We start from the raw sequence: 12,124 nt of genomic DNA, 5'->3' as shown, positions 1-12,124 counted from the left end.
AATTACGTTTGTTACATCAACTTCATATGTGTTTCATATCGGACAGGGTATGACAGTATGCTTAACAAGTTTTCGATGATGACAAGCCAGAGTTCAGACCCGTGTACGTAGCATCATGATGGTATAAACAAAGTTACCGTATATGATAATAGATGTTACAGTCATAGTACATGAATTACAACCTTATGAATAATAACAGTATACCAACCTTTCCGCTTTCGACCATATGATCGCAACTTTCGTGGCATTTCTTGCTCAAGCAGATGTGACGTCGATGCACTGGCGTGCAAAGGTGGTTGCACCGTACATTGACCCTCTTCGGCAGGTTCTATGACGTTTGACCTGTATTGCTCCTGCTCTTGCTCTTGAAGCTGTATAATGCTTCCTTGCGCAGTTGTTGTCATGGTGGTTCCTTGTTCCAATCCGCGACTGCTGTTATCGGGTACGACTGAAGAGGTAGGAATTGGATTCTCCATGTCCATTACATCTTCATTCAGCTCTGGATCTTGGATACCTTCAATATTTGTCCTCGTATTGGCATCGTCTTTCTCGGCCTGCGCTGCATTATGCTCGTCTTCATCAGACCCTTCCGCATCAATTTCTTCAGCATCATCATCCTCGTCGTCTGCCCCTTCTTCGGCAGATTGAAATTCCGGCTCTTCTTCGTTATCAGGACTCTTGTGCATTGTATAGTCCTCCTGTACAGGTTTTTTTCCTTTGTCCAATGCTTCAGTCCCAGAAGTGGAAGCTTTTGCTCTCGGCTGAGAGGAGAGGATTTCTGCAATCTTCAATATCCTTCGTTGGCTACTAACAGCAATGTTATACAGCTCATTTAGCTCAGCCTGCAGTTAGATGATGAAATTATCAATCCATAAATGAGCCACATGCTCTCAACAATTTCATACAATACAGGCATATACAATAGTACATTTACGCAAAGGTTCTTAATTTAACATTTGAATTGCGGCCATAGGTTCTATAACTGTAACTTATATACTAAAAAATAAAATGATCACCCGGGATCATTGAAACTTCATACATTTATAACATGATTGGCCAAGAGATCACTATATTTCTGTATTTCCATTCATGTGACTTAATTTTTAATAACTCTCTCGAGAGGGATGTAATATTGGGATTGGTATCACATATCTTCCCAATACTACAACATGAATGAAGTTGATAGGCCTATCAATAACCAATAACGTTGCTTACAATATGCAGTAATTACGTCTAATCAAACAACAAATTTCATTAAATCATGGAACAGACCCACTTACACCGATATCGGCGTGCCCGCTGTTCATCAGCATTCCTACCAAATCAGGGGGTAGTTCAGTACTCTGCCCATCATATTCATTATCTTCCGGATCATGTTGTCCAATCTTTAACAACAAATTAAACCAACCATTTCAATAGAAAAGCCACGCAATACATAGACCACTACCTTTTATATGAAATGAGATCAATAATATATAACATTTTACCAGTTTTCCTTTTCCATAAGCTCCAAGATTTTTAATCTCAAGTGCATCCCTTTCAGAGATCAGAGCATCTGTCCATGCCTTAGCTCGCGGAGTAGTCCTCGACACTTTATGCTTCAGTATTTGTACCCGATCAAGATAATGAATCTGCAATACAATACAGTAATTAATTCAACTGTAGATAAACTTGACCACACTGTTAAAACATCATCGTAGACGCATTCATTTGAGCATAATCTAATCAATCCATCGCACTGAATTTGATAAAATGTGGAAATACAGACAGTAGTTATGAAGGCTCGCAAAACTAATTGACTCTCTGGTGCACTGTGTAACAATTAGAGCATATTTTCGTCATGACTACAACTATCTAATCTTACCAGCAGAACGAAGATACAACCGCCAACGTATTGGTGCTGCTTTTCACTTTTCTTTTGCACCTCTAGCACCTTATTGCATAGTACGATCCTCACATACTCAGCCCAGTTCAATCTGGCTACCCTATCAACCAATTGCGTACAGTTCCAAACCTTTATTTTGTGCTCGGCTCTAGTGGTTGGAGCCAGTAGACATCCACAACAAAATGCCACGAATAGTCTTAAGAATTCTTCCCCTGCATTCATGGCTACCAACTCATTTGGGAGCTCATTCCATTTGTATGTCCTACGACTTGGTCCACTTCCCCCAACCTCGGTTGTATCGGTGTCTTCAACTGGAATGGGACCTTCGTTCGGGATCCCCAGGATTAAATTGATATCCTTTGACGTTAAAGGTAGCACACCATCTCCACCAACATTTAAACTGCTCAATGTCGGATTAAAGTTGTCAACAAGCCAGGTAGCTATGCCACTAGGAATCCAGTGACACTGTATGTCTAGCAGCCCTCCAAATCCTATGTCTCTAATCTGCTGCTTCTTAGTTTCATCGATTCGTGAAACTAAACTTGACATCTGCTTTGGCGAGCATCGGATAGTGTACTTCTGATTCTACACCATTTTTTAGATATATGCATTAGACTAATATAAGTTTCATTAAATGTTTGATGAATCATGCCGTGTATTTACCTTGATTTGAACCCGTGTTTTTCGCAATATCGGCTTTCCTAGACGTTCCATTTCTTTCTCATACTCTTCTTTCTCTTTCAAATATTCCTCCTTTCGCTTCCTCATTTCTTCCTCACTCAACTTATTATATGCTGCCCGGACAATGTCATTGTACTGCATTGAATAAATAAAATCAAAAAACACGTTAGACTAAACACAAAATAATTGCTCGTTTCACTATTTTTCCCTTAGGCACCCCATCGGTTCAATGATTCTTCAGTTTATTTTGCTAGGACAGCATACCTCAGTCAGCTTAACACCCTTCGCCGAAACCGTGTGTTGATACTCTTTCCTGTCCACATTCAAAACTCCAAAGTTATATGTGCTATTTAGTACCATTATTTTTCCCTCATATTCAATAATCTTACCTGAACTTCATCCATGGATTCAATGGTGGGACTGGTTCTGCGACCTCGCTTGTTCCCGCTGTAATCAGTTCTTCCTCCCCACCTAAACGATCATTCCTTTTACTACTTCTTTTCCTTCTCATCCTTCCCCTGAACAGTCAACATTGTAATGCTGAATAATGATGCCAAGTCTAACCGGCCAAGACCTTACGCAAGCACTGGCCACTTACCTATTCGATGAAGTGGGTGCTGCACCGTGTTCTGTACCACCACTTGTTTCGGCGAGTTCTTCTCTGTCTGCTTCCTGAAGTGTGCTTCCTGCTCGCGTTCTTGCCATTGTAAACTAATGTTTTTAACAAACATATTGCACTTCAGTTCCAAAATTTTTTTTCCAACCACAGTCAGAACATATCATGAAGTACTGCTAAACATAATATATGAGCATCAAATATTAGTCACGCTAGTTATAGTACAACCTGTAACATTTTTTCTCACACTCAGTAACTCATTCTTCACAGTTTGTTATTTATTCCAACTGCCACTAATCTACATAATCTGTTGTTCTACCTATCAGATTGTACTTCATCCATCAATTTCTTCTTCTATTTATTATGCTACTGTACAATACCAATGCAGTAGAATAAGGGGCCATCCAAATTTATAGTATCTTCTTGAAATTCTATAGACCAGTTCTATTATTGTAACTTCTGATCTATTACGTGTAACAACTATCAAAGATGATGTCCAACCACAACAATTATTGTACAAGTAATCTTCCTTTTCACAATTTGTTTGTCTCAATACCAAATTTTCTGGTTAATTATCCCTCATTTAGTCATTTCATAATCTATTCCCCTGCCTATCAAGTTCAATTCAATCACATTCTCCTTTATTTATCACCCTCTTCAACAATATGAATGAAGCAACAAACCCGTTAAACAATTTTACGTCATTGTTCATCCAATTTTACAGTGCACTTCTCCTAGTGTCACTATTAAATGACTGCGTGTAATGACTATCCAACATGATGTGCACCTACAATAACTAGTAAGATTCTTAACCGTTATTCCACACTAACTATGCTAAACCTCATGATTTGTTATTCCGTCTGTCTCATATTGCCAACTTATAACCTACTCTCGCACTCATTCACTTCCAACCTAGAAACTTGTCTCTCTTTATGCAAGTAAACCAATAACCTGTAACATCAATGTAAAAGAAAATATGAGAAGCACAACTGAGTACAAAACATTAAAACTCTGTTATTTCTCTGTACCTGTTAAACCACAACATGTAACAATTATCCAACACTGTGTTAATGCACATGCCCTAATACAATAAACTTACACCAATCAAGACACAAATACGACATCTCAATTTCAAAATAACATTTTCATTAGCAAGTATGAGACGCACAACTCAGTACAAAACATTTGAACTCTATTATTTCTATGTACCTGTTCAACCACAACATGTAACAATTATCCAACACTGTGTTCGTGCACACGAACTAATACAATAAACTTACACTATTCAAGACCCAAAAACGCCATCCCAATTTCAAAATAACATTTTCATTAGCAACTATGAGACGCACAACTCAGTACAAAACATTTGAACTCTATTATTTCTATGTACCTGTTCAACCACAACATGTAACAATTATCCAACACTGTGTTCGTGCACACGAACTAATACAATAAACTTACACTATTCAAGACCCAAAAACGCCATCCCAATTTCAAAATAACATTTTCATTAGCAAGTATGAGACGCACAACTCAGTACAAAACATTTGAACTCTATTATTTCTATGTACCTGTTCAACCACAACATGTAACAATTATCCAACACTGTGTTCGTGCACACGAACTAATACAATAAACTTACACCATTCAAGACCCAAAAACGCCATCCCAATTTCATGATAACATTTTTTCAATTATAATCTGCATCCATTTTTTCAATACTAACTATCGAACCCATGCACACATTTTCTCAAGCAGTTGTGCCGCACGATTTCCCCCTTCTTTCCCACTCTCACTTGTCATGCTCAAAAACTAACTTATAATACTCCTATCATGCTGCACTTACTCATTACTATACACAAAATTGTGCTCACGTGATATCCCTCTAAGCGATCATCCTACTGTACGCCAACAACATCCACAAGTAAGGTCCTTCAACAAGCATGTCAAATCACACATGTTACTGCATCATCGTAGGCCTCAAAAAAATTTGAATACCTGACTGGTTTTCGGTCATTCACTACTCCCGCGCCTACGATCTTCCGCTCTTCAACCTTGGGTTCACCTTTCTTCTTCTTATAACAAATCCGAATCACCAGAAATTTGTCCACCACTCCACCGCTTCTTGCTTCTCCTTGCTATTTTTTCAGTATCCAATGTTGCACTTCCACAGCTTTTCGCAATGTCACGCCGGAGAGTGTTGCCAATCTCGTATTTTCCCCTCTTATTTCTCCCTTCGTGGCTTTTCGCATGCAACTGCTTCGTCTGGTTTGGGTGGGAGTCTAAGTGCCGCTTTTCATTTTGGTTTGGGCGGGACTTTGCTTACTAGTGGTCATAACGTTCCGTTTCTTGCCGTTACGGTCAGCAGAGCATAACCATTTTTTTTATTGTCTCACTTAATAAAACGACGTCGTTTTGGGCCAAACTGAAGCCTTTTGACGTGGTTTATTTCTGGCCTTACCTTTCTTTCTGTGAGGGGACAGTTCAGGAGCGGTCCTTCTGAGGACCGCTCCTGCCCCGTATCCATATAAAGTTCTGTTGCTGGCAATCCTTTTTGGAAACTAATTTGTTGAACACATGATGTGGAACCGATGTGGTAAATTAACTTTTTCCTTAGAAAAAGTTAAAGCATTTTATGGACCATAGAATGGTCACATGTCAACTATGAACCAGTAATAGAATATTCAAGATGGTTGGCTTCAGTTTCTTTGGTTTGTATGTATGATAAATTAAAGTTGAAGTGGCCATTTGGAAATCAACGTTACGTAGTGAAATGGATAGCAATCAACATTTTGATCTTTATATCTGAATAGCCGACCTATAATTCATAGCTTTACACCTTAACCATTTTTTATGAGCTTTTGTGACTTGCATGTGGAGGTCTTGTTTTATTTGTGTTTTCGAAAAGTAGCCATGCATGGTGTTGTCAAGGTTAGATGATATATCATTTAAGGTCTAACATGTCTGAAAAATTTGCAAAGCATAGTTGCCAGGTGAGATATTTCAGAAAATTACACTGTATATTGTCAATTTAAATGTGATTCCATCTCTCTCATTATGCTTGGAAAAGAATGTGGAGTGTCAATATCATTAGCCATATTGTAATTACATTAGTATGCTTTAATTTATCAATAATAAACAAGAATCATTGACCTTTACAAAAAATAGGAACAATTTCAGAAACCTCCCATGAAGTTATTGACAATATCATTGACATCTCTGAACTTCAAAAACATATCACTGGCCTTCCTAAGTTTTTTTGTAACTTTGTCACCCCTTTCTAAAGCATAATATTAAAACACTCATTTTGGGGATGAAGAGAGTGTCACATTTCAAAATTGCACTTTAGTTGTGATCCCTTAATTGTTATGCCAACCAATGTAACTCCTCAACAATTGAAAACTTAACAAATTTGGTTCATTAATGGGTAATTAAAAGTCTTTAATGGGTTGAGAGACCCTTTAATGATTTTTTTGTCATAAATTGGATACAAAATATTAAACACACAAAAATTCTAAATAATTTGTGAAACACATAAAACTCACCCGACATACTTTACAAATAAAGAAAATAAATTTTTGCACCTTTAAAACGTCTCAAAGAAGTTTTAAAGTTTAATTTTAAGCACTTTGTCGTTTTGTTATTTTCAAGCCAATTCAGTTGGACCAAAAAAGTTTGAAGATTCTAAAAATTTTGTAAAATTCCTTAAATTTACCCAGTACGCACTTTGCATTATTAATTTTTTTTATTTGGTGCCCTAAGGCATATAGCAGATCAAAAAATAAAGGAGGCCTGATATTAAAGTTTTAAAATCACCATCCACCCCTTGAACTATAAGATGTTCTTAGCAGAAATTAACTCTTTTTGCAAAACAATAACAAGGCAAATTTTGTATTGTATGTCCTTTAGGGCACTAAAAGGACAAGCTATAGAATTTTTTTGACATCTAAAATAAACTTTTAGTTGTCTTTTGGTACCTTTTTTTTTGGATTTTGGTACCTTAAAAATACATGTTTCTCATGATATTGTTGCTATATTTTGTCTTCTTGGACTTATATGTTCATGTCTTTTTTTTTTTAATGTTTTTAACCTTTGAGTAATATACTTGTAATGTTATAAAATGGTAAGACAACAAAAGGGCAATAGTGGAAAGAAATTATCTTGTCTAGCAAAATGAGTATCTTAACAATATATTTTGAAATAGGATTAGAAAGTTACACAAGGTTACAAGTAGGGAGGCTTGTGACATTTTTCAAAGTTCAATGGTATTAAGTGATATCGATAAAAAAACTCAAGGGAAGTTTTTGAAATTATACCAAAAAAGTGTGATCATAGTACTTTGAAATCCACTTAGTACAAAGATGGCCCAACTTAGTGATAGCTTCACTGCTAATTAGGGGTGGGCAAAAAAACCCGTTGATCCGAAATCCTGATGAACCTGATCCAATCCGATCCGAAAAATAAGATATTCGATCTAATTTTTCTTAGCGAGGCAAATGAGGGTCGGGTACCCACAAAAAATGGATACAGATATAGATCAGAAAAATAAAAGCCTGCGGGTACCCGACCCACAGGGTATATTATATAAATATTAAAAAATTAGGGGTCATTTTATAAATTTTATAATTTTTAATCCTAAGTGTAAGTGAAGTGGCTTAAAGTCCCAGTACCATATTCTAATCCCATATGATCCATTTCTCCTCATCTTGTCTGAAGAAAGCGAATATTCTCGGTGAAGCCTGAACCAAATGAACAAAATGAAGAAAAATTTGTGAAACTCTATCATAAAAATTGTTCATCCCTTTCATCTTTTTCATTTTTATTCTACCTCTATCAATCTTTTCTGCAAATTTTTCATCAATTCAATCAAAGATTTGTATTTGGAGCTCCAATATTTTGTTAGCTAGATAATTAAAAAATTTGTGTCTTTCATTTATTTATTTATTTGATTTATTTTATTGCAATTACGTCTCTTAAATTTGTCTCTTTTATTTAGTGCAAAAAATTTATTTTTCTTTTTCGTTACCTTTAATGCCATAAGGTCTATTCCAAAGATGTAAGGAAGTTGGGAAAGATTTTCAAACTTATTTTGGTTATACTTTCTCCAAAAATAATTAGCTCTGTTCAATTCTTTTCCGGACTTGATTCCATAATCGATTCATTTGGGATGCAGTCTTGTACCATAACATTCTTAAGGAAGTTGGAAAAATTGCCAAATACTTATTATCCTTGTATTTGTTATGTTGTAGAAGGATGAAATGTGTGAGAATGGTGGTGTACTCAAAATTATCATAAAATTTCGTTTTGTCTATTAGATATTGTAGTTCTAATATGTACTGAATTTATCAGATCGGTTTGATTGTTGGATGAAATATGTGAGAATGGTGATGTATAGATTTTGATTACAATATCTCTGCCACTATTAATTGGAAAGCAGGTTTTTTTATTGGAAAACATGTTAATTTATAGTGGAAAGCAATTTTTTTATTGAAAAATGTTTTTATTTTTAGGGGCGGGTACCCTATGACCCGCTCCTTTTTTTTTTTTCAGATACCCGAGTAACGGATACTCGAAGGCATTAGGAGCAGATTAGGGTCGCAAAAAGGTTGATCCTATATATTAAGGTTAGATCAGTCAAATTATGTTAGGGGTGACTACCCGACCCATATGCCCACCCCTACTACGAATATTATCTAATTTTGGCAGTTATGGTAAACCCATAGTTATGGTGTCCTGGTCGATTGCATCAGAAAGCAACTTTGCCAGCTGAGAAAGTTACAATAACACATCAGCAGAAAAAGTCAATGCTAAGAAAATTCGTTAAAATGGAACGTTCAAAAAGCTAACAAAGCACTCAGATTTGTTTAGTTAGTAGACCGGATATAAAAAATGCTTAATCGACAAAAACCCAATGTTGCATCATTACTTTTTTTTTTATGCACTCCTATGTCTAGAGCATGCCTTTTTTCCCTTAAATAGATTTTGAAAATTTCAGAATTCTTATAATTTGATGTCTCCATTTTTAAAGGCGTTAGGCGAATTTGAACTCCGTTAAGCAAATTTGATCTTCATCTTCTTGACTTAGGACTTGTTCTCGACTGATTATATTAGATGATTATAGATTCTGATAATTATCTTTTCTAATGTTTCCTTTATTTTTTTGTCCTTAAATTATAGATTTTTAAATAACCAAAACACCTAAAATTCATAATCAACCGAAGAGTAACTTTTTCGGGTTCTAATTATTCTTTGTAATCACTTTTTATAATCTGGTTTTACAAAATCTAAAATAAACAAGAACAAGGCCTAGGCTCCTTCAATCAAAATGTCTCACCATTACTAGAAGTCTAGAACTAGTATATGGATTAAGTATACAATTTCTGACAAAGTTCTACATTTTTTGACAATAGCATATGGCAAACTTATCACTACACAGATGATGAATACAGTTTGCACGTTAAATTTAAAATCAAGAAATTGAAGTATATGTCATCTTTTATATTACCCAGTGACTAAGAAGATTGCATTCTAAAAATAGTTAACAAGACTAATATAACATGCTTATTTAATTCTTAGATCCATAAGGAATTATTTTGTTATAGTATGACATTGTGAAGAGAAAAGTTAAAAGGTTTATGGAAGAGTATGTGCTGATTCAACCATGACGAGATTCTGCATGTTCAAAAAGAGTATAGGTTATATACGGGTTATATTCTGCTGCTTCTGTCTACAGTTGAGAGAAGAATATCCAAGTACCGGGTACAAATGTCAGCAGTTTCGATTACCAACTACTACATGAATATTATATAAATCTTAGCCATCAATAGCTGAAATTAGGAAAGCCAAGCATGTGATTACCAAACTTTCTCTTTTTTAAAGCAGATAGAGGACGTTACCTTGAAAACATCCATGTGCCTGTGTCTTATCTTTTGTGTCCCACTGGCAGTCCAAAGCTGAGTCATGCAAGTAAGAGCTAAGGCCACTATCAACTGCCTTTCGCCCTATAAATAGAGTTCCAAAATAAAAATGTAGGTATCTATCAAGCAAAAACTCTCTCCAGAGGAAGTTCATTGCAATTGCAGTTGCAGAGTGCAATACTAGGTAAAACCATGAAGAATCAAGTCTCTAGTCAAGTGATCCAAATTTCAAGAAGCTCAGCAGCATATTTACTTGGTAAATCAAGAAAAAGAATATTGCAGAATGGTCATTCAGATGAATATCCCAAAGTTGAAAAAGGTAAGACATATTCTGTTCTTTCTGATCAAGGAACCATAGCAGATCCTATCAATATACATCACGAAGAATATACTTATCAACTAATATTATTGGATATATATATATATATATATGTAGGTGGAGTGGAATCATTGATCAGTAGGAAATACAGATTCGGCATCAAAATGGACAATTTTGCAAAAGGCATCCGAGAGCATGGTAAGGATACATATTTAATTGACTTAGTGCCATACTGAAATCCTGGAGGGATTACTTCACATTCAGGGCTTGATTTTTCTATTTACAGCTTTTTATTGGGATTGTGCATGAATATTTTGATTCATATTATTCTGCAATTACCTCAACATTTTCTTAAAACTTTGCAGTTAGATTGGCACCAAAGTTAACAGAAACAGTCAAGGGGAAGTTGAGCTTGGGGGCAAGAATTCTTCAAGTAGGTGGTGTGGAGAAGGTGTTCAAGCAGCTTTTCAGCGTCACGGATAGTGAAAAATTGTTGAAGGCCTCTCAATGCTATTTGTCAACAACATCAGGTCCAATTGCAGGTCTACTTTTCATTTCTACGAATAAAGTTGCCTTCTGCAGTGAAAGATCAATCAAAATTCCTTCTCCAACAGGAAAGCAACTCAGAATCTATTATAAGGTACTTCTTGCAGTCTGTTTATGATGATCTCAACATATGTGGGATAATCTTCAGTAAAGTTACTAAGAAGACTTTTTGAATGTGCTTTGCAGGTTTCAATCCCGTTGAGAAAGATAAAGAGAGCAAGTGCAAGTCAGAATTTTGAAAAACCATCACAGAAGTATATGGAAGTAGTTACACAGGACAAATTTGAGTTCTGGTTCATGGGATTCTTAAATCTCCGAAAGACCTTAAAGTCCCTTCAGAAGATGATGGCATCTCATGCTCACTGACTAACAAAAAGTCGGTGAAGCATCACCATTTAACAAGCCTTCACACCCTTTTTTCTCTTGAGATGCATAGATTGTACATGGAAGATAGCAAAATCTACTTGTAGATATTGTAATGCAGGATTACCAATTATTACCAAAATTGTAATGCTCTTGTGATTAATAAAGATTTTGGAGCATGATGTTTGTGATTAGTATACTGCATAGAGCGTCACCTTACCTTTCTGTGAAGACTACAAACAATATCATAAAATAGCTTTGCTCGTACACGATTGATTGATGTCCTTATGTAAATTGAGATTCTATGCTTCTGAGATACAATTGATCACAAAAAACTAGATCAAGCGAAGTTAGGTAACTCTAAAGTTATCAACTCTGTTAAAGATGATTTTACTATCTACTAATGCAAGAAAAATGGAGTTCATCTTTCTTTGTAGATCTCTACTACAGTACAGGGAGACTTCTGCCGGTTGACAAACTTTTAGTTATACACTTGTTTTTTCTGGGAAGCAGAAGCAAACCTTCCTAATATCATAAAGCTGTCATGCTAATTTTGTGTCTCTACTTGATGAAGCCACATTGTGATAATCCTCTCCGTCACACATCAGGGACTGTGGATAACAAAATCAAATGTTAGAGCTAGTCAAACTTGTCAAATGTTGGAGCTTTTAAGGCAAAAATTGGGATTTGAGGTCCATGACTACCCCTTCATATGAAGCTGATCACTAAAAGAAAGGTCCTTACGAGATGCATATGCATTAAGGATATGGATATACGTAAGTGGAACAATGCTTAAA

General features: G+C 35.7%; 1 protein-coding gene across 1 annotated transcript; it reads left to right on the top strand.

Annotated features, from left to right (window-relative positions):
* The first annotated feature begins 10,240 nt into the window (after positions 1-10,240).
* On the top strand, positions 10,241-11,506 carry LOC113753978 (GEM-like protein 4). The gene is made up of 4 exons (XM_027298269.1): positions 10,241-10,418; positions 10,536-10,616; positions 10,784-11,058; positions 11,151-11,506. Exons 1-4 carry the CDS (start codon positions 10,292-10,294, stop codon positions 11,328-11,330), a joined length of 663 nt encoding a protein of 220 aa, XP_027154070.1. The 5' UTR covers positions 10,241-10,291; the 3' UTR covers positions 11,331-11,506.
* Positions 11,507-12,124: the final 618 nt, after the last annotated feature.

The sequence above is a fragment of the Coffea eugenioides genome, chromosome 11 (genome assembly GCF_003713205.1).
Source record: "Coffea eugenioides isolate CCC68of chromosome 11, Ceug_1.0, whole genome shotgun sequence".
Taxonomy (NCBI): Eukaryota; Viridiplantae; Streptophyta; class Magnoliopsida; order Gentianales; family Rubiaceae; genus Coffea; species Coffea eugenioides.
Note: the sequence above shows the minus strand (reverse complement) of the source record. Positions and strands in the feature narration are given on the sequence as shown.